This window comes from Colletotrichum spaethianum, assembly GCF_022836535.1.
Source record: "Colletotrichum spaethianum MAFF 239500 DNA, contig06, whole genome shotgun sequence".
NCBI lineage: Eukaryota > Fungi > Ascomycota > Sordariomycetes > Glomerellales > Glomerellaceae > Colletotrichum > Colletotrichum spaethianum.
Window position 1 is genome coordinate 479,329 of NW_026054776.1, and position 22,389 is coordinate 501,717.

Below are 22,389 nucleotides of genomic sequence, written 5' to 3' on the forward strand. Positions count from 1 at the left end.
AGGTGATAAATGCTGAGTATGTGTGGTCTAAAACCCAATTAGACCCTCTCGTTCCGAGAGCGAGACATGAGTATCTATTTCCTTCAAATTCGGCACTACTTCGCGCTAAGTCCACTTAATCCTATAAAACCGATAGCGAAGCCGAAAGTCAACGATCGCATCCAGTCAATCCAATCCCCCTTGATCAACACTACTCTACCATGACACTAGCAATCACGGTTCGCACGCAACTCCCTTATTGCCAAGGCGACTGACTATATCAAAGGTCCTGAGTCGTACACCCTAGATTGTGTACGGCTTTGGGTGCATCCCGAACCGAGGCATGGCAAGAAAGCAACTCCTTGTCTTGTTGCCTTCAACGCACAACCACCAGTGTAGTCATAGAGAGCTTCATGACTATAAAGACCAGAACCATCGCACTCCGATTTTACACCCAATCACTTCCTCCAACAGTTTACATTCGCTTACTTGTCAACTAAAGCTCATCTTTGAAACAAACATTAGCCCTCAAATCTTTCCTATTAAAAATGCAGTTTCTCAGCACTTTCACCCTCACAATGAGTGCCATGTTCACTCTCGCCGCTGCCGGTACCATCCCCGCTGGCGGTCCCGATACAGTTTTTCCCGCCGAGACGTGCGGCACTGGCTATGCATCCTGTGGTAGGGCAGGCACCAATGGTGACCCGGGCAACCGATGCGCGTTGCAATGCACTTACCTGGGAGGCCCTACTTCCATGGGTAGCTGCCAGTGTCCAACCGGTTACTACGTGGATACCTGCATTAGCTCGTCTGCACACTCTGGTCGCCACAAGTGTTAGAATTCTTTTGGATCTAGTGGTATGCCTTAATTTCTGACAACTCAAGTCTCTTAACTGATACTCCTTAGAGTTTGGAACTGTCCAAATAATCTGGGCTTGAGACCTTGGAGAAACAAGATGATGGTACACTTTGCTGAAGGGTGGCTTCTTCTCTATACAACAGTGGCTTCAATTTGAGGACTTTGACCATAGATTCAGACTCTAGACAAAATCCAAACTCGTGCATTACACAGAAGCTTGTTATAATTCAAGCCCTCACGGAGTTTCTTGATGAGTCTGACTAATACCTCCCATAGGTATTGGCCTTTGAAGATTACGCAATATTAGTGAGTAAGGCATAAGTGAAGTAGTTATCAAACTCTCGTTTATATCCACTTCCTTTTAGTTAGCCGGTGACTTAGATTTCTACCCTGAAGCTCATGAGTATGAACATGGCCTTGCAGATAGGTATTCTTTATTCGTTACGCATCTTCCTAAGCACGGGTCTCATTTGAGCTATTCAAGAGTTTCATCTAGACTCTTGCCACCAATTTTTAACTTCAAACGTCATCGACATAACGAGATTGGACCGTACCAAATTCTAAGCTATGCAGTCACCGACAACGTGTCCAAAATGGGAGCTGGAAGGCCTCTCGCAACAATCAGAGCTTCGATTCGGTAAATGAAATTGGTGTTGGTTCTTTGTCCGACCCAATGATGACTATCTTCGGAAAGTCAACATTTTCACCAATTTGCTTCAACGACCTATAGCGTATTTGACCCACATACCATGTAGCTCTAATAAACTTTCCATGCAAGAAATATTCTTAAGACGATACTGATCTTACTGCGAAGTGTCACAGTAGATCCTCGTGACTCAGTGCAAGCAAGCTTACTGCGCCAGACGTGTCTGCAAGCTCTTGAAACCAGAGATCTGAACAACGTGAATTAGGTCCCTTGTCGAGTTGTTTAATAGAGACAATATTTTCACTGACATTCACGGCAATGTTTCGCCAAAATATCTTTTCATCCAGGGATTGGCCTTACTTCCAGATACTTGACACCACCATCAACTTACCAAAGCCCTCTTGCCTGGTATTCTTCTCCTTTGAGGGGGTCGAAGTCTCTTAGTCGAATTCAGATACTCTGCAAAGTTTCAGTATTTCCTGCAGACAGTCTTGTTAATCCCAAGTGCCGCATCCCTTGCTCAAATGTATGTGCTGTGGATTCGTTGTTTTCATTCGTCCCCGGTTCAGATCGACAATCTTTGCTTTATCTCTGGCGACTTGATCATAGCTCAAAGCCAAGCCGATCCAGGAAATGCATATTTCCACGCATAAACATGTACGTGCTCTTTCAGACGTATAGACATACTATAGGAGCCCTCCTTAAACGTTCAATGTCACGATTGTTCCCGATTTCCAGCGGCAAATATGGCAGCCCAATGCCTCCATTGCAGATACATGGGATTCCATGGCTGAAGCTGTTGCTGACGATAAGCTGACTTACAGACATCATGCATGGGTCCATTCTCATGCTCCAAGAATCAACGTGCATCATAAGATCTTGGTCCTAATTGAAGACGAAGAGTAAGTCAGTAGACCCATCGGTGGTATTCGAAGACTAATCTAATCTTTCCCACCAAAGCTCTCCTCGGTTTGACCCATCCCTCTGCGACGTAATGCGCAAAAGTTTTCCATCCTCAAATGTTGTATAGTTACGTCTATGAACAGCCCCAACCATAGACGGAACGTTCGCAACAGTCAATGGCCCATGGAGAACTTGGCCGTCAGTGGCAGAGGCAGGGATATCGCCGCTGATCTGTAATGGTCCTGCATAACCAATGCTATGCTTGCCAACCAAAGCCCATTCAGCATCCGACTGACTAATTTCGAAGGGGAATGTAAGGTTTAACGGGCGGTGTTCGGGGTCTGTGGATGTGATCGTGGCTGACATGAAGCCGGTTTTGCTGTAAGTGAGAATGCCAACAGGGTTTGAGCCATAAGTTGGGTCATCTACAGGTGCTCCATCCCGGGCTCTACAAATATTCAGATGTCAACCAACGTAGCTTCCAATGAGGCCTAGCATGAGTGTGGATGCGTACGCTGATGTGTTGAGGAGGGTGTATGTCCCTGCCAGGACGGCGATAATGTCGGAAGGATGCATGTTGACTAATGATGAAACCGCGTTTTTGGGTACTGGAAGAAACTGATTTTGGAACACTGATTTTCCCTCTGATCCTTTTGACGAAAATATAGGAGAATGACAGACATATAAGATGCAATTCGGCTAGAGTAACGAGCGCTTTCCGCGAACAGCTTGGAAAGGTCAACCGAGACTAAAAAAGTATGTTGTCGGCACACACGCGCGCGGGTGTAATGTACGAGTGCCAATACATGTTTAACTGATAGGGGCTGGCACCGAAATTTTCTGTGATGCAAAGATGCCCAGAAAAACATGATGAACTCAGGGACACAACTCCGGCAACATGGCTTTGGAAGTGGATCGTGTGCGCCAAGCCATTGAACTTGCGGGGTAACCGAGGGTAGTTCTTCGCTCAGACGTCCAACGTTGCCTGTTCTGTCTGCAGATGGTGTAAGTCCCTTAATGAACTCATTGTCCTCGTGTGATTTCCATATCAAGAGCGCTGAATTGTTAGCATTCCAAAGCAGCGGTTTCACCGAGATAGCTAGCATATCACCTGGTGATTGCAGCTCAATCATTGCTACCGGGCTTGGACGACACAGAACAAGAACAAATGTTCACTCCATCAAAGACTCGTCATGTGTCGGGGGACGCAGGTTGATGCAACCTTCACAGATGAAGCACTGAAGGACAACAGGGACGAACTAAAGGCTTGGCTTGGTATGATAAATGACGAATTATGAGGGAACCGTGCGGGGAAAGCCGTGTCACGATCGGACTGGGTCCCATTCACATTCGTATGCCAAGAAGCACAGGTGGATAAAGCTTTCGGCGACACATTATGAATCCGGTATCACTGTTTAAAGAGCATGATGGGTTGCCAAGAAACATCGAGACACTGGCTGGTACCATGTCTCGGAGGGATAAGTTGAAATGGAGGGTAAGCTGCCGGACAACGAGTTAATTTAAGCAGCATGCTGACATGCACTTGGCGTATGCATGTTGGCAGGGTATGAGTCAAGAGAAAGCAACTCGATGGGAAAGCATCTTGGCAGAACCGCGGAGTCCTCCGATTAGGACTCGGACGGAAAGTTGTTATTTTGCGTACCAAGATCTCGATGCTCAGGTTGGTAAGCTTGATCAAGAGCTGTGATTATCAGCTTTTACCGACGTTTTTGACGAATGTGAGTAGTTTTATAGGCTTTACAGTGGCTAATCACTAGATGGCAGGCTATGTAGTGGACTGTCTGACTTTATAATGCGTGATCGAAGCTATTGAGTCTCTGGTTTTCGTTTATTAGACAGAAACCTATATTGCGCCTACCCCTATGGTTCAGTATCTTGGGACGATGAGCTTGTAGGTTTAAGTGTTACGTACTTTTAACTTGCAGATCTCTCTGAAGGTTCCTCGCTCCATTCTGGCTCAGGGCCTTTATCAATCTTCCGTTACTCTAAGTTCGTTGTCTTCTCACATTGTATGATGTTATTCAGGGGTAATCTCTTCACCAGTTACTCACCTGGTCCTTGCTTCTTTTATTGAGACTGCGTGATGCAGAGAGTGAGAAGTGGTGAGCGATGCTCGTAGGTACAGTCAGGACTCTCCTGTTGGTTGAAAATTAGCGTAAGCACTATCCGTTTACCAAAGTTGGGGGACGAAATCGTGTCCAAATAACTGTTTGTTGTAAACAGTTCATCACTCCATAACTAGCTTCCAATAAACCATGCGGTTCTGCCCTACGCTGCACCCAATAAACTGTCAATCAGGTATCTTCTACCACCAGCAAGGAAGTTGAGGATGTGCCGCTTGCTAGACACAATTCGAGGCAGAAAGAAGTGGCGTAGCGACCCGGAAACAGACTTCTCGGAGTGGTCACCATCACCTCTCCCGAGAGTCCTGCTCGGCGGTCCTGGCCTATCACGCCTACTACAACTACCACTGATACTACTGCCGAGAACCATGTCGTCACGCTCGGTATCTTCGCCCGGCTACCGCCGTAGCTGCGCCGACGCGTGATCGTGCCCGGCTTCGACGAGCGCACGCTCCAGCTAGACCTGCAGCTTGCCCCGCGCGGCGGTCAACGGGCAGAAGGCTCGATGATCTCTTCGACCACGCACGAGCGTGGCAACGGGGTGGCGCCCCTCAGCTGGCCCCGCGCGGTCGTGGCTCAAGAAGTTCCGAGCGAGACGACAACGTTTGAAATGTCTGCGAATTCCCAGACCGAAATAGAGTGGGAGTCGGTTGGCGTTGGTACAGCTGCGTGTGTCACTGTCTGCTTCCCAGCGGGCCTGCTTTCGAGCGCTGCGCCTTCACAGCCCGCGGCGTTTCCCCAAAGATCTAGTCGTACCGCGACGCATGCCTCCGTGGCGAGGCTATGATGTGCCAGACGTGGCCGTCAGGGCCCGCCATCGACAGCATGCAGGCCCAAGATACAGGCACATGCGACTCCGGAGTTGACGCCTTGAGTTGGCTCCGTGCGTGTCTGCAGGCCTACATCAAGGGCACCAAAATGCTGTACGCGACTAACACGTGCTTCCACGAGAGCCGGGACCTTGTGGACGCCCTGCCCAGTCCTTCCAGTTGCCATCCCCGCAACCCTGACGCCGGCTGGTGCCTGCTGCCCCCGCAGCGTGGCCTTGATAATATCTTTCGAGCTGGGGGGTATGCCTCTATAGTAGGCAATTGTTACGACAGGTGAACTTTAGGTAGGCAGGCAGGCATTCTACGACTATTCAGTACAGCTACGAACAGGAGCCATCTAGAACGAACTAGGCCCATAGTTGTTTGTCACGCTTGTTGTTGCCCATTGACTTGCAGCCTAAAGCTAACCGTGGTGAAGACGGCTGGGGCCTCGTCTCCTGTTTTTTGTATTAGTCTAAGTGAGCTCTCTGTTTCTTGTGCACTATATAGCTCCTCTACTAATTACACAGAGATCACCTCGTCGCCTTGTCGATTTGGATGGTTTCAAGCTGTCTGTAGTTCCTCTACAATGGGCATTGTGCATATGACTACACATGAGGGGACACAATGCAGCTTTGAAGTGCCAAGCTTCATCGGCGAAACAGCCATAGCATGCTTAAAAGCCTAGGTTTCGAGCAGTCTTTTAGACTCAACATGCGCTTTCATTTAACAGCAGACTGTCTTCATTTAGATATGATGATCACCTTGTCGTCCGGTTAGCATTCTCACATGATGACTTGCACCGCGCAGTCAAAATTTCAATATGATTATTTCAGTTGATTCTTTCAGGTTGCAACCTTATCTTTGCTATCTTCATTCCAGCATGATTTGTCTCACATGAAGCCATTGCGCATCTAGTTGCCCTTCTTGCTACCAGCTTTTGCCTATAGTTACATATTAGGATTTCATTTTGGCCAGCAGATTAACAAATACACTTACAGCCTTCTCGTTCGCTTTATTCTGCTTGATACCATCACCAATCTCACCCTGAAGGGCCTTGAGAGTTTTCTTATCAGCCGCAGTATTGCCGCCCTTAAGACTGGCGGTTTGCTTCGCCTCTTTAGCTTGCGCGCCTTGGACCTGGAGATGAACGGTTAATAACCATCTTACTTATCCAACTTCTCTATGTTAGCTTTGAAGAATGCCTCACCTTGTCCAGACCTTTAACGAGTGCAGTATTTTTCTTGTCGGCATTTTGTTGATTCTGTCCACGGACTTTCTGTCCCTCTTTGATATCGTTGCTAAGCTTGCCCTTGGCCTGATTGAAGTTCCCACCCTTTTCGGCCTTCGCTACAGCTTTGGTATCCTGCTTCTCCTGCTTCTGAATATTAATATTCTCCTTGATACCTTTGACCTCTTTCTGGGTGTTGCCTTTCCCCCCCCTTTGTTGCCGTTGGCCCGCGCGACGACAGATTCTACCGGCGCCGGCATAGGCAGAGCAATAGCGAAGGTGACAAAGAGGAAGAGAGAGAGGATGAGCTGAGAATACCGCATTTTGAGGGACTTTGTGAGTTTAGTGATGAATTTAAAATGAATAAAGAATTAGACGAAGAGGCGTTGATAGTGTGAATTGATGATGTGAAGAAAAGCTGGTCTGATGAGCATAAGGAGTGGGTGACTACAGTTCAACTATATAGCTGATTTCCTGAGCTTTGACTCAGTTCTAACATGGCCACTTGCGCGCCTCCATCTCAAACGGTTATGCACATGCACTTCGTTTGAGAGACATAGAAAGACCTGGGCACTGCGTGATGAAAATTCCCTTGAGTCCCCAGCTGCGATGCTTTTGGGGGTACGTCTTGCTGTTTGTTGAATGAAGCTCTGGGTGTGTCGCCCTCGACGGCCATGACACGCGCTTCTCTGTGTATCATCTGAAATCCGGAAGTGATTGACAAGTAACAAGCTTTTTGGTGGATACGAGACGAAGAAAGTTTAGCCGCAGTAGTGTTTTAGACTGAGCTTCTGCGCTGACTCTCACTTTTGCTACCCTCGTGGGGTGGGGCTGTCTAGTATTTCCATGGTGTGCCGAGGACCTCGTTTTCGCCGAGGCATAGTAGACCAATCAATATCATCGCAAGGAAAATCTAATCCAATCAAGAATTCAGTAGACCTGGTTTTCGGAGTAGAAGCGGATATCACAATGGGAATCCGAAAATGAGGTACATTGGCCGCCGATGGTACAGATAAGTTTTCTCAATGCATACCAACCAAAAGAAGTTCATATCCCGCGAAATCTTGTTGTCTCGGCCTCAGGCTGGCCATGGATCATGGGAATCGACAGCAAATGGTTTGATCTCCAGCGTCGATGCCTCTCACTACAGGCGCCAGTCACGATCCCAGGCCGAGAACGATAGTCCTTGGCCAGGACTACACGATCATAAGCTCTCGGCCTGGACTTGGCTTTTCGGCCCGGGCTTTTTCGTCTCGTTTTCGCCTTCTCTTTCACTTTCACTTTCACAGAGGTATCAGGTCTCTTTCGTGTTTTGCCGAATTCGGGATGCTTCAAGATCATCGCTAAGAGTCCAATCCTTGCCCGTTGGCCTCACGTCATATTGGCCATGACTCGCAAGAACGGCAGGTCGCTATTTACCCATCCTTTGAGCAGGTTCTCAGTGCCGGCTATGGTTCATCTACCAATCGCTTCAACGAACGCAACACACTTCAAGGTATCGTATTTGGTGACTTCACAAGATCAGTCAAGACGCCAAAACACATTGGACTCGCCCTCCGATGGCGGTATGACGTGGATCTACCCATGTTAAACGCAACCAGGCAGGATGAAATAGACATGGGTTGAATAAAGATGGATGCCACACCTACTAAGCATATCAATAGTGTCGCTCTAAGTTGAAAGTAAACCGAAGATGCCACGCTTCATCCCCATACCTTAAAACACCTAAATCACAGCGCACAACCCACCCGAGCTTTACAACACCCGCAAAAATCACACTTGGGAAGGTTGCTGGGTAGAGTCAAAGCGTTTGCACAGAGAAGGACGGCATGGTCTAGAACTGAACCAGTCCGACTACCCAAAACCGCCGCGTCTCAATTTCACTGGTGTGTTGATTGATTGACTGGGATGAACTCTGCATATAAGGGCTATCGAGTCAAAAGGTATCTCTTCCGCTATTCATCAGACTGTGGACGTCGCATAAGGCCTATGTCGCTCGTCTCTTAACAAGGTACCGCTGCACCATGTAGTCAAAAATCAAGCCCCGCAGCTGTCCTGTAGGAAAGTGGGCCCATCTGGTGTCTGAAAGCCTATAAACACGCCGCTGGCGGCCTTTTCAGCCCTGTCAGGCGTTGGGCCGGCCTCTAGCTCTTCTCTGCATTGCCGCTATACCCGAGGTAGGTGGAGGAAAAGAGAATTCAAGCTCTGGTTTAATGATTTGCACGAAACTTCTGACTAGTGCCTAAAATCTTAAGCTTCACTTTTAACATTGTTTTAGCCATGTTGGGCGACCAAGGTTGGGGACAAACATTCCCCATCAGATTTTATCGAAGGGGTAATTAGTGGAGAAAGTGAAAATCCAGAGTTGAGTACTTCGTGGCTTTACTCAGGGTATCCCATGGGTGGCCTACCGATCATCGTCCGATGGTTGAGTTCTCGGGCAGTTTACCCCAAGATCTTCGTCGTCCAAACGGTTCCGCCAAGAAGTCCACGACTAAGCAACTGCCAACGTTGTACCCTTCGATACAATCGTCGAACACCTCCGAGCGGTTGTCTCCCTATAGAGTGACACGTTCTGGTGTGCTGTTCTCACATTACACCCCACGACTAAAGTGCGCCATCGACCCATTCCTTATCCAGCTTATTCGTTGCCCTTGCACACGGGGAGTCGGCCTTTTTGTCGCTCCATAGCCAGTTTCAAGCGCGAGTTCATGGTTGAGGGCAAACCCAGCACGTGCCAGAGCTTATTGGCGACGTTGAGTCTCAGGATAACGGCGCAGCGAGTTCCCGCGTCTTGCTAATACGCAGCATAAATGTGCCGATCCGAGTAGAGTTTGAGGCTTACAAGCAGATCGATCACCTTACCGCTTTCGGCGTGACGCGCGGTCGGAAATGCCGCCGCAAAGGCAAGAATGCACCGGCCTTACTAGCCGATGCGGGGCCCTTACCTCACCCGACTAACACGCCCGGCTAACACGGCTCACCCGCTCGCCCGATCTCAGGGGCAGCGGGTGATCTGGCGCGCACTGAGCAACAGAGTATCAGGGATACTGGGAAGAGCTCCAAATCAGCAACCCAGCAGCGGAGTTACTAGTTAGATCAGACTAGGAAAGTAGGGCAATGTCGGCAATCAAGACGCTGAGCAGCCAAGAAGGATAAGCTAATTGTTGGCTCAAACAGTCGACGGTTTGGGCAGGTACCTGTCGGTTTACACTTGGGGGTCTACCGCCAACCCTGCTGTTTCACAAACATACAAGTGCATAAGCTGTCATATGGATGGCATTACAGGCAGTTACCGTTTGCACGCGGCAACATACCAACGTTTGACGACTCGACATGAGCACCGTAAGCGACCCATATTCCGTCTCCATGTGTTCTACATGGACCGGCCTGATTTACCTCAATACACTTCGGGCTCTGTTCGATGAACGCCTTACATCTGAAATCCGTCATCCTTGAACTCATAAGCTGTGCCGGTATCAAAGCGATCATAATAAAGATGCAGTGATTCCCGATGGCTCAAGCCTTCTACCGGTTGAGAGACACTGAAGATATGGCCGTATTTGTTCCGTCGGGGACCGGGAAGATGCCATATTTCCCAGGGGCGAGGTAGAGCTAAGAAGGACTCACGAAGTCGTTCTTTGTCTAAAACCGCGCTGGAAATTCTGGGCCTCTACTATTATATTTCGTTTATACAACCTACATTACCTTGTGCCGCATTCTCGCATTATCACGAAATTGACCATGACCAAAATGCAGTTGATGTCAACCAACAGGGCCATTTCCTGCTAAATGAGCCTTTTGAGCTCTTATCTGCCAAGAAATACGATGCTTTTATCATCTACTTGTTGATCTTGGCTGCTGTGCCGAGTTTTCCAGCACACAGCCCCGCGACTGCAACGCGTGCGCCCCACTTCCGCATTTTCGTTATGAATTCGATCCACCTCAGACTGAGAGGACAGAATGCAAGTTTTGCGACGTATTCAATACAACGAGCATGTCAAGATTTGGCAAGTCGTTTTTAGATGTTGCGTTTAATATCCTTTATCAACTCTCTAGACTTTAAAGTGACTCCAGTTCGTGTCTACATATAGCGTTTTTCTCTCCACGTCGTGGTATCTGCTGCTCTCTTCCTCTACTACCATATATAAAGATTTAACCTAGACTTTCACTTCTGAGAACTCCGAAGACAAGGATACGTTGCAGTCCAGAGCCCCTCCGGCGCACAATCGTCCAAGGATTTGGAGTCTCTACAGCAAATCCATTTCTGTTTTGCCTAGCAGTCTTCTTCTTATCTCTGCGAGAATCGCAGCTTGAGCCCTAGGACGGCAGTGGGTAAGCTTGGATGAATGCTTCCTAAAGCTATCGGCTTGATATACGTGTCTTCTGCGCATATTGTTCCCATATGTGCATCAACAGAAGCTCCGGCTCCGGATGTGGTCGAGTATTATCAGACAACTTTCGATGCAGACTTTACGGCCCTATCTGTTTACCGAGGCGAGCCATCGCCAAAACTTGACGCCGCTGGGGGCCGTATATTGGAAGCGTGTAGGGTGATCAGTTCTATAGAGAGCGGTGCGGTGCGGTGAACAACCACAACCTCCCTCTATAGCTACGCAAGATGCCTTTAGCCAGTCACGAATCAGCTGTCCTGATCAGGTCGAATCTGCCCTAGGTAGGCTTGGCCGCAGTGCGATAGGTAAAGTAGAGACTCCCAAAGTTCTTGTGTAGGAATGATCAGGGTCTTGGTCATCCCGAAAGACAGAAAGGATGCTCCCTTGGGCGCAGAAAAGTCTGATAAGTATATGTTAGTTGTCTGTGTCTGATCTGTGTCCCTCTATGTCATGGAGATTTCTATAACCTTGATCAGACTCTGCTTAGCTAAGAAATCAAAGAAACCAAACGCAAAGACCACCTCAAAGGGAGCAGGAAACCCTGCCCCGTTCGAATATCCACACAAGAAATAGGAAGCCATCGTATTCACGAAGGTGACTTGGTCCAACCTAACAAGTCAGATGTAGTTCACTTACGTTGACCCTTTTTCATCCCATTCACCTGAAAGCCTTCTTGGAGTGCCTTGCTGCTCACATCGACGCAGAGGTATCCTCCTTTCTCAAGCCACTGTCCCCTTCCCAATTAACCCTTCCCAATATCAGCGATCATTATGTTTGGTTTCAATTACGTGATGCACTTGTTATATAGGATTATTTCAGGTGATGATAGCGTACCGGAGTAGCTTGGCTGATTTCTTCGCAACAAATCTCATGGTAAACAATCGACACGTATTGTGCGCACCCTCCATCAACACACTTCCCAAGTTTTGACGGGTTGCATCGTCGTGTATGAGTGAGAAAATGATATCGGTTGCGTTTCTGTGGGAGAATAGCAACCGCATGCAGTTCCTATAGCCGTTGGTTAACAAGCTTTTCAGTATTACATCAAGAACGAGGGAGGGGCTAGACTTATGAATTGAGGAGGGCTTCTTTTCTTTCTATCTGTTGATCCTAATGTTTATTATTTCCTTCAGTGGAATCAGGACTTCTAACTACCATGTATATGTTGTTTGTTGCTTTTATCAGCTCAATGATGAAGGTTTTATGTTGGTTGTGCAATTGTGAATATAATCAACCCTCTGTGTGGAGTATCTGGGGTGACTTGTACTTGAGACAGCAGTTCTGTGTCGTTTTCTCAATGCGACTTACTATTTTCATTGCTCTGCTGGCAATTTACATTGACGCAATTTTCGTTCGAAGTTTTACAACAAGACTTGTGACGCCAATGTGATGCTGGCAATTCAGCAAGTATTAATGTTGCGGCATGATTCTGCTGAGCTTGACTGTCCTGCATCTTCCGGCATAATCTGTCTGCGGTGCAAATTGCCCAAAACGGGAAGCGATTGCCGAAAGATTTACTATGTACTCATCCCCAGAAAACCAGCTCTAGCGCATCGCTTATCAGACTCCCTACTGATAGAACCTGGTAACAGTGCGTTTCGATCCCAAAACCCTAGTTCGTTCGTCAGGAGCCCTGTCGCTGGCAGTTGGCTCACGTTCACAGCGGTCAAGGCGCAGCGAACTGAGGTGATGGACGCCCTGCGTCACCAATCCCTGCATCAATCCATCAAACCCATTCTGGTCAATTGTCCAGGAGAGTCACCACTCCCGCAAAATAGTGTGATGGCAGCCACACACAGAGTATCTACCCCCAGCTTACATGTATTATGCTAGGATGGTCTACCTCTTTCTGTTTGTTTTTTCGCGTCCAATTACAGTACTAGGTCATGAGTCTAGGCACAGCAATGATGATTCCCTATCACAACATGCCCTAAGCCACCACACAACACGAAGAAAAATATCGCTGACATGTCGCTATGAAACCTTGGAGGTTGAGACATAAAAGAATTGAAAATTCTTGTATGATGGTTTTCATTCAACTCGACCGTAGTTGGTACTCTGATTACGTGAATGAATTGATTTGGCAGATGGGATGTGGTAAGGTGTGGTGGGGGAAATCATGATTGCTGTACCCAGACTCGGGACCTAGCAATTTACATTTAGTTTTTCAGACTCCAAGTGTGCCAATACTTGTTAATTCCGTCGCATAGTTATCCGCAGTTGGCGCCTTGCAAGGTATGTTGACCAAACTTCTCGACCTACCCTGGCTAGGGAAAAGTGGGGGTAACTTCCTGGGAAGTTGTCAGTCTGTGTCCAGAACTAAGATGGCAAGGCAGAACTTCGAGTCACCTGATGGTGTGAAAGTCGCTCTTGAGTGAAAGGCAGATTTTCCGTCTCAGTCGGAGTCCGCTGAGAGCGGGGCTGCTGAAGCATCTAGAGCCCTGGCGCAGCTAAAACAACGTGTCAGGGTGTGGATGCGTGCAGTCAGCGAGCTGGGACAAAGCTCGTCCGGTTTGCTGGCGAACGACATACAGCCGACGGAAGGAGCTTGCCGTCATTGCCATCTCGGTTTCTTTATTGAATGTGGTGGTCTAGAACGCACGTGGTGACTGCAAATGCGACAACTACTCTTTAGATGGAGTAAGACAGCCTTAGTTTTCTCCCGTCACTGCTGTAAAGTAGCACTGAATTCAAAGGCGGCTTGATAATTAAATCATGTAGTTGACCTCGAGCCAGTACCACCGTCTGAAATGGTTATGAATCATGACCTTCCTATTTCGGTAATTACTACACTGCATTTCACTGGCCACAGTATCATCACTTCCAGTCTGTCTGGAAAGTGCAGGTTCACAGTTTGCCATTCTTGCATTCGGATTCCCGTGTATCTATTCACTATCGGGGGATGTCTAAGAAAAAAGGTGGTGTTCTATGCGGTTGAATGAAGAAATAATACAGGTACAAAGGCAGGCGGAATGATCAGAAGCACACACAAGCGAACAAATGAAATCACCATGTCTATCGTACAGCCAATGCAGGAATTACCACCCGAGTGCCTCGAAAAGACGCATGCTTTCACAGAAAGCCACTAGTGGCTAAATTCCCCAAGTTCTGCAACTTTTCTAACTTTTGATAGTCAAGACGGTTGAGCACTGTAGACGATGGTTAGCTGGCGCCGAAGCCAAAATGTAAGTGAATGGTAGGCCCCACTCGATTGATTTTCAATGTACTTCCTTGCGGCACATAATACTCATTCCACAATCCACCTTGTATCCTGTATCTGAAGAGTCTTTGCCCGATGTTGGCGTTGGGAATAGTCTCCTCACTCAGAACCACCGGCTCCTCTAGCAGGGTGATCGGCTCTTCTTCGTTCGTACTATGCATTTGGGGGCTTCTGAGCAGTGCAGCACAGTCTGAATCAGTATTCTCAAGGACTTGATCATATTGCAACATTGTATAGCGGAGCTGAACATACCATGAGGCTTTGGCTGATTTTGATAACATATTCTAGTTATAAGCATAGTAATAAACGCAGCACAAAGTGTCCAGTAGAAAAATTCCGATGAGCCGGCAACAACGCGGTTGATTGAAGCAAACCATTGAGATGACATCCTTTTTGTCAATGCAGGAGTCATGCCGGTCATTATGAAGAAGTTTTCATTCATTGGGCCACACAACGACTCGGTGTTTGACGGGCAGAGAAGCCACTGTATGAAAGACAAAGAAGTAATGCAACACAACGGCTTTCGTGGGAACCCTCCAAATTATATAGGTGAGCAGAGATCACGTGAATAATAGCCCTCGGACCACTCCACGGGTATAGATGTACTTTCATTTAATAAAAAGAAATCATTCAATGGCTTCTGCCTACTTGTGGTAGACAGTTTTTTTCAGATCCCCTGGGAAGCCTGGTGGGCTGACTAGCAAGTTACAAGCATGGAGTTTCAGGCTCTTCCAGGTTGGTTGTGGTCAGTCGGATATGACACAACCAACACGGAAAGTCCCAAGAACAGTACACACATCGTTGGCCAACCGGTTTGCCTTCCGCTTAACCCGAATCTCCACCGTTGGTGCAAGCAATGCAAAATCCCTGCCAGCTGAGTCCAGGATACATGTAGAGGAGGGTGAGAAAGGGAGAGTCGCTGTCGCCCAGTTTCCATCGAAAGATTAGTTCTGACACCCTCCATCTTTTTACCATCTTCTCTTCCAACTTCTCTTCCGGCTTCTCTTTCAATTTGTCTTTCGAGCGCTTCTACTGCCATGCCACATATCATGGCTTCGATTGTCAACCCAACAGCCGTTCCATCTATCACCGCCCTTCGACAAGAGCTCAACTACGGTGATGCAAAATTGTCGCATTGTCAGGCCTTTTACGATGACTTGCGAGCTTACCGGAAAAAGTTTGTCAGTAGCCATGGTCTCGAAGGCAGTCTTCTCTATGATTGGAAGTCGCGAGATCACCAGACAGCACTGGGGGAGATGACTCGAGCTTTTCTTGACCGAGATGGCAACGGACGTCGATACTGGCCAGATGATGAGACATCACCTCATTACAATGGATTGAGGTACTGCTCTGACCAAGCAAGGTAATTTCAAGGGCATAGCCGTGCCAGATTTCTATCCTCTAACGTCGTTCTAGGATCAAGCGCATATTGAGGCAACTATTCTTCCGATTGAACCTCCAGCAGCATCGCAACAGCAAATACAAAAAGAACAAATCTGATGTTACAAACCTTCACAAACGAAGTGGCATGACCCCTAGTGATGCCATCGACTTGGATCTCATTGTTGAGGGGTCATCCACTTTGCCCGTTTCTGAGCCAGCAGTATCTCCGAGGTATGATGCCACAATGGAATCTTTAGTCGATTTTGCTTCACTAACACGACTACTAGGTCTGCAACAGTTCCAAACATGTCGATTCGCCCCGATTCCACCGATGACAATGCCATTGATCCCGCACTGCTTGGTCCACAACGACCTCCTATCCTTACACAAGAGCTTAGGGAAGATCCATATCATGTGCCTGAAAGCCCAGAACCAGGGTTCCAATTTCCGCGAGTGAGTAATCTCAGGAACTCTTTGGGCGACCTTTCCAATACTAACTCCGAACTCCGACACAGGACCGACCAATATACGGCAAAATGAGAACAACTACGTCAGGCAAAACACGTCGTTCCGTTTCCTGTTCCGAGGATGAACCACTAGCCAAACGAGCTAGAACGGGGTGCCCAAACCCTGCAAAAACACCTGCGTCAACGGAGCACAACAATAACCATGCAGAAATATCTGGCCACAGAATCTCGCCTCGGCGCAGAAAACCCCGCCGTATTTCTCACATGGCAACTCCTGATCAACTAGCAACGGCATTCGATTCGCCTGAGCGCTTTTCAAGCTCGGCCGTTTCTGGAGACATTGAAGCAGCCGGCCCCGATGCAGAACCTTTGGCCAACGAGCCCACAACAGCCATCCAACTACCTCCACAGCCTCCTCGGCCATCGGTTGAAGATACTTTCGATGAAGAGGTCGTGGACCCCTACGTTAGCCACATGACTAAGGAGCATGACAAAGATCTGGGGCAGCATTCTGCCGAACCAGTCTCACACTCAACGGGCACCAACGTCGCACCACTCGCCCAAATGGTACCAGACAAAACAACTCTTACACCCCCCTCACTTGCATCCCCCTCACTTTCACCGCTCGCTTGTGCACCTCCCACCGCACCAAAAGATCGTGAGAATAAGGACATGGAGTCAAAGCAAGAAAAACCCACGATTATGGGCCCACCTATCAGGAGGGCACCAGTTGAATTTGTGTATCGTGTCATCACACGACAGCCAGCATATCGAGGTGACTCTTGGGTCCCTACAGGGAACTTTCGGGACAAGACAATTTCTGAGTTGGAAGCCGAGCTTCCCATCCGGGTTGGCGCTGCCGATTTGATAGGACTGCGGTTCGTGTTGCTGCACGTCGGCTCCAAAACGCGAGCAGAACAGATTGTCCCGCGTGGGCACGATCAAATGTTCGCTGCTGCAAAGCGATACTTCGACGGCGTAATCCGTAGCTGCATTGCGAGGACAGTAGGCGGGAGTCAGGCATTGATTGAGTTTGAGATTGAGGCGCTAACCGATGAAAAGCCTGTTGTGGATGAGACTTTTGAAGAGGCTTTCGACTGGTGATGGGAAATACGTCTGATTCATGTTAGTTTAGTTGTCTTGTATTACTTGCAGATTATCATGACAAAGCGCGACTGCCGCCAGAAACTGAGAACCAACCAATTGACTTGTTTGTTTATGGCTCCCGACTGGCAGCCTTCGAACTAGACCCACTACCCTCAGCTCCAGTTGGAACAACTTCGTTTAGTCGTCAACCATCTAGAAATCATAGGCAAACCAGGTCACTCGTCCCAATCATTCACTCCATGATCCTCCGGCATATCTGGTTGGGTCTGTGAGCGAACTGTGCGCAAGGCAGATTCGTTGCAAGTAGCCACAGTCGATCGATGACCCTTGGCCTTCTAGTTGGTACGGTACGTCAATGCCAATCATTAGCAAATTCGGCTTTCCCCTGCATTTGCAATTTGTTGCTTATGGTACAGAACAACCAAAGGTAACGGCCATGGCGACGGATCTGGGGCACGTTGCCCATGGCTCCGATCCCTTGGAACAAAAGAAAAGGCCCCAGGTGTCCCAGTTGCGAATAAACCATCAGGTCAGCCGTAATGAAGCTGACTGCAAATGGAAGCATGGTGCCTCTTGCTATCAGGCCCACCCGATCCGAAGCCCCTGGTGGGAGAAATATGGCCAGGGGTTTACGTGCTGAGCAATGTTCCTACAATGTGATGATCGCTGATGGCTAGACTACATCTTAGCAATTGAGGAGCAGTGTCTACAAGAGCCAGGAGTGTGAGTCCCAAGAAACACGTTGAATTCATGACTTATCGGCGCATGTAAAACTACCTCCACCGGCCCAAGTGAGCACCCAGAAAGCTGACACGTCGATCACAGGGCTCGCACATTTTGTCACCCCAGACAGCCCGGTCACCCTTTTCGTTCTGATTAGGATTTATTGGGACATGGCAATTTGTATTGATTTAACCCGAATATTATATTACCTACAGGCATACCTTTGTACTGAATACTCCAAGGGTTAGGGACCGGCAATCGGCAAGTTGGAATTTTACCTGGACGAGTCTATAGATGGGCGCAAGTAGTGATTATGTTCCAATCCTGTGACCTTGGTGTATCGAGGGATCAATTTTCGGCCTGTGAAAGTTGCCTGGCCGATGTGTGGCTGAGCGCGAACAGGGGTGGGTCGAGGTGAACGGTGAACCAAGCCTGGGCGACCCTGAATAGCCCCATATTTGTCCTGGGCAAAAGAGGCGTATGAACGTATGCGACAGAGCCATATGGTGTCCAGATTGGACGTGGTACCGAACAGGATCATGAAGGGTTACCAAGATGCTTAGACAAGTTTTTGCTGTTACCAAATATTGTATTGGAAGAACTTAGTGAAAATTGAGTCATGGCGGCTAAACCTAGACTTCCCACTCATGCCGGTTCAGCACCTCTAGCTGGGCAGTTACCAAAACATTCGACCATTTCAACTCAAACAGCTCTATCTATGTCTTCCTCATAAATTTAGCAAAGGTTGACGCCAGCTCAGGCCGCCCCTCTACTATTCTTTTGACCGGTATTTCCACGAGTCTGAGTCAAAGATGCAGCCTCTGAACAGCATGAGATTATGAAACAAGCTTTTGCGCCAGAAGGCTGAGTTTTGAAAAGACTCGACTACTGTAATGGTATGTCTTGAAAACTCAATGAAATAAGCATGAAGCTGCCCGAATAGTCAGGTCCATATAAAGGAACCAAGCACCGCATTGTGAATGCGGCGACACATCCCAGTGGAAAAAGTGGCAGTCACAGCGGCGTTGGAGAGAAGTGGTGCTGCGCGAATCGCCTCAACCACACAGCATGTAAGCAGAACGGAAAAAGAAGAGGACAACCTACCATCAACCACCGTAAAATCGGCACATGACCTGCTCCGTAAACAAAAATGGAAGCAACGAGAGAATTTCCTCTCTTTTCTCTTTTTACCTACGTCATACCGCCGAGACGAAGCAAAAATAAACACGAGAGGTAGACACTAGTCGGCGGATAGGTCACTCGACACCACCGAAACAGGGCAGGATACAAGCAGGCCACCTGACGCGGTCATACGGGGCGACTTACCGAGAAACCCACCATCACGACACCGAGATCACATTCTGGGCGAGATTGCTAAACGGATCAGATAAACGGTATGGAATCGGCGCGATTGATGCGCGCACGCGGTATCGCGTGTTGTGCTCTCAAACATACTTATCCCTGGAAACAACATCAGCAATTCAACGGTGGCCATGCTTACTTCCGAGTCATATCCATCACGATACAAAACGTGTCTGGAGACCTCCGACCACAAGGTACGGAATGATTGCTTTATAACTGGGGCTTGGTCTGGGGTCATGAACTGGGAAAACGGATTAGAACTCATGATACAATTGTATGTACACTTGATGGACATATATACAGCGCCCGCCGCCCCCGGCCGCCCTGCATGCTAGTCCAGTCCCCTCCTGCGCTCCCTGGCCGCCATCGCCCGCACGCGTGCGACGTCGGGTTGCGGCTTCTGTATACGACACGCTGCTTCTTCAGGACTCCTCCTACTCGTGGTACTGCTAGTGATGCTACTCTTGGCGGGACTGGCGTCGCGACGGCGGAGGTGGGGTATCTTTGGTGAGGATGCGCGAAAAGATTGGGGTATCGAACGAAAAGAAGTTTTGCTATCGAGGTAAGACGCTGCTGCTGATGTTGTTTGGGTTGTTTCCTGCTTGGGGGTTGGGGTTTCTGAAGACTCCATTACGTCGTCAAAGAGATCGAAGGGAAGCTGGGTCGTGGGAAACTCTTCTTCGCAGTCGTCTTCTTCAATGGCGCTTTCGGTGTATTCGTTAGGTTGCTCCTCCTCCACGGTAGATTCACGCGTCAGACGATGTTCATCCAGATCAGAAATGGATGTCGCCAGGGAGTCGGGGTCTTCGGACTGCGAGGTATCTTCTTCCTCATTATCGTCGAGACATTGGAGCCGTCTCCCCTGAAACCGGCCGGACTCGGATCCGGAGAATGACAAGGTCCGCGCGGGCGTGAGGTTGTGAAGGACGTAGTTGTGTTCGTGGTCGATGGGCGACGACGCAGACGTGTCAGATTGCATCGTCATGGAGCGGGGGAGGGAGGAAGCTCCGTAGTAATGGCGGAAGAAGAAATGGAAGTTGAAATGTGTAAAGGTTCATGCGTCATAACGGGGTTTTCGTCATCGTTAAAGAAACAGGGACCATCCACATCGTCGAGGCTGCTCAGGTTCGTGCTCGCCGTACGAGAGCTGCAACGATCGCTGAAGGAAGTGCCGTTAGATGAAGCCGTGTAGTAACCTTGCGTGCAAGAATAGTCGTCAGGCAGGTAGCTCGAAAACAGTCGCACGAGGGAGTCGAGCGAACGTGTCCGGAAGAGCTGCAGAGCGTACGACCACTGCCCCGTACCGACCAGCTTAGGGTTAGCAATGATCTCGACTGCAGCGAGATCAAGCGACGCGTTAAGTTCCCTGAGACGCTGCTCCTTACGGTCGGCCATCATGCGGTGGAATTCGTCGGCAGTGTCGGCGATACGAGAGATCTCGTAGACATCGTGATGGAATGCTTCGGGGTCCTGGATGTTGGAGGGAATGGTGTTGTATTCATCTTGTAGTTTGGTAGAGAGATCATCTCTCTTCATCCCAAACTTCCAGAAAGGCCAAGAGCAGCCCGGTTCGTCCATGTTATTGAGGCGGAAGCCTGGTGAGGACCAGTCCGGGATGAGGAGGAAGTCGAGGGGCGTTGAGAGAGGATCGGTTGGGGGTCCGGGAGGGAGATACTGTGGGCTGAGGCCCTGGGCTTCGGGTTGTAGATTCGCAGAAGGTGTGGGTTTTTGTTAACGACATGGGAGGCAGTTAGATCATGTAACTAGTGAGGATATCCATTGTGGTAAAAGTGTGTTCGGTGAAGCGCGAAATCGCGAAGAGTGAGAGCTGGGCGGGCTCGATGGTGATGACAACGGACAGTTTCAGGGCGTGGAGACACCGAGGAGTGCGGGAATGAGTTGGTCGGGGGGGCGCTGGGTCGCAATGTGGTGAAGCCAGAGTCGGACGAACATCAGGCCGATTCAAAACATCGCCAAAAGTCACGTGCAACTGACGAGAGTTGTCGAAATGACGGGAAAGAGCAGGGGGGGGCACATTTGGGGACCACTAGTCACCGCTAGCGCCTGGTTCACCCCTGCGAGTGCCGCAAGATCCCTGTCGATGCCGACGAAATCGGAACACGAGGATCAGGCTAGCCTGTCATTTTTAGACTCCGCCACTCTAGCGAGCCAATGAGAAAAGAGGCGCTGCTGCAAGGTGGCATGGCAATGGCAACGGGAGCCAATAGGATCGATGACTAAGGCTGCGAGTGTCACAGCGTGTCCACCCACGCAAGCCACGAGACGAAAATGTTTGATCCGGGCGCAGGTAACCGCACGCAGCGCCAGGGCGGGCAGGCGCAGGCGGGCAGGGCTCTTGTTCAATGTTGGGCTTCCAGGTTGTTGGTTGGCTCTTTGGGGGCAAAGCCTGCTGGAAGAACAATGTGCGGCGCTGCCTCTCCCCCCAAAGAAAGGTAGAAAGAGGGCGAAGAAGGAAGGAAGGCGAATGACGAAGGACGGCGAGACAAATTCCTCAGTGAGAAGGATCAAGGGAAGCTCAGTCAGCAAGCGCCTCGCTTCAAGGGCCAATCACCGCATGACTCTATTGTTAGTGGCCTTACACGTTCATTCGAGGCACACTTCGACTCATCAAGATTCACTCAATGCCAATTGTTCATTTCCCATCGCCTGAATCCTGGCATGTGGTATGGTGTCGGCTATCAAGTCCTGAGTCCGGCAGTCAGGCTGACTGACACTCGAGGATGAATCTCCCGACAAACAGTCTCTCTCATAAGAGGCCTCGCCCGCACCTGTCCCAGTCACGGACGGGCCGTTGTCTCTGTGTCCCCATTTCTCCATCTCATCGACCTCGACGCGTGAAGACACCACGGTCAAGTGACCTTATCCCATTCATGAAAATGTGTCAAGCCGGGTCAACTGTCAGAGACCGACGGACACTGCAAGACAGGCAGACCATCAACCCACTCTTGGACTTTTCTCCCAGTCTGCAGTCCTCGATACTGGTATCCGTTTTGTACAGGCGTTTGTGGCGTGGCCGCCGTTAGCATTCCTTGGATTGGCCTGATGGATAACAGACTGATAGACTGTCCTTATCCAATCCATGTCACTCTGAACGGAAGATGTGCCGCGGAGGTACTTTTGCTCCTCTCACTGACCGGGGGG

The 22,389-nt window shown here is 49.1% G+C and overlaps 4 protein-coding genes across 4 annotated transcripts; 1 reads left to right on the top strand and 3 right to left on the bottom strand.

Moving 5' to 3' along the window:
* Positions 1–557: 557 nt before the first annotated feature.
* On the top strand, positions 558–818 carry ColSpa_03171 (uncharacterized protein; the record flags this gene model as incomplete). Its single annotated transcript, XM_049269383.1, has 1 exon — positions 558–818. The coding sequence occupies one exon, from the start codon at positions 558–560 to the stop codon at positions 816–818; it is 261 nt and encodes an 86-aa protein (XP_049125340.1).
* A 5,436-nt stretch (positions 819–6,254) lies between these two features.
* ColSpa_03172 (uncharacterized protein) lies at positions 6,255–6,894 on the bottom strand (the record flags this gene model as incomplete). The annotated part of the gene is made up of 4 exons (XM_049269384.1): positions 6,255–6,284; positions 6,340–6,480; positions 6,551–6,721; positions 6,748–6,894. The coding sequence occupies 4 exons, from the start codon at positions 6,892–6,894 to the stop codon at positions 6,255–6,257; spliced, it is 489 nt and encodes a 162-aa protein (XP_049125341.1).
* Positions 6,895–19,558: 12,664 nt separating this feature from the next.
* On the bottom strand, positions 19,559–20,206 carry ColSpa_03173 (uncharacterized protein; the record flags this gene model as incomplete). Its single annotated transcript, XM_049269385.1, has 1 exon — positions 19,559–20,206. The coding sequence occupies one exon, from the start codon at positions 20,204–20,206 to the stop codon at positions 19,559–19,561; it is 648 nt and encodes a 215-aa protein (XP_049125342.1).
* A 2-nt stretch (positions 20,207–20,208) lies between these two features.
* ColSpa_03174 (uncharacterized protein) lies at positions 20,209–20,805 on the bottom strand (the record flags this gene model as incomplete). The annotated part of the gene is made up of 1 exon (XM_049269386.1): positions 20,209–20,805. The coding sequence occupies one exon, from the start codon at positions 20,803–20,805 to the stop codon at positions 20,209–20,211; it is 597 nt and encodes a 198-aa protein (XP_049125343.1).
* Positions 20,806–22,389: the final 1,584 nt, after the last annotated feature.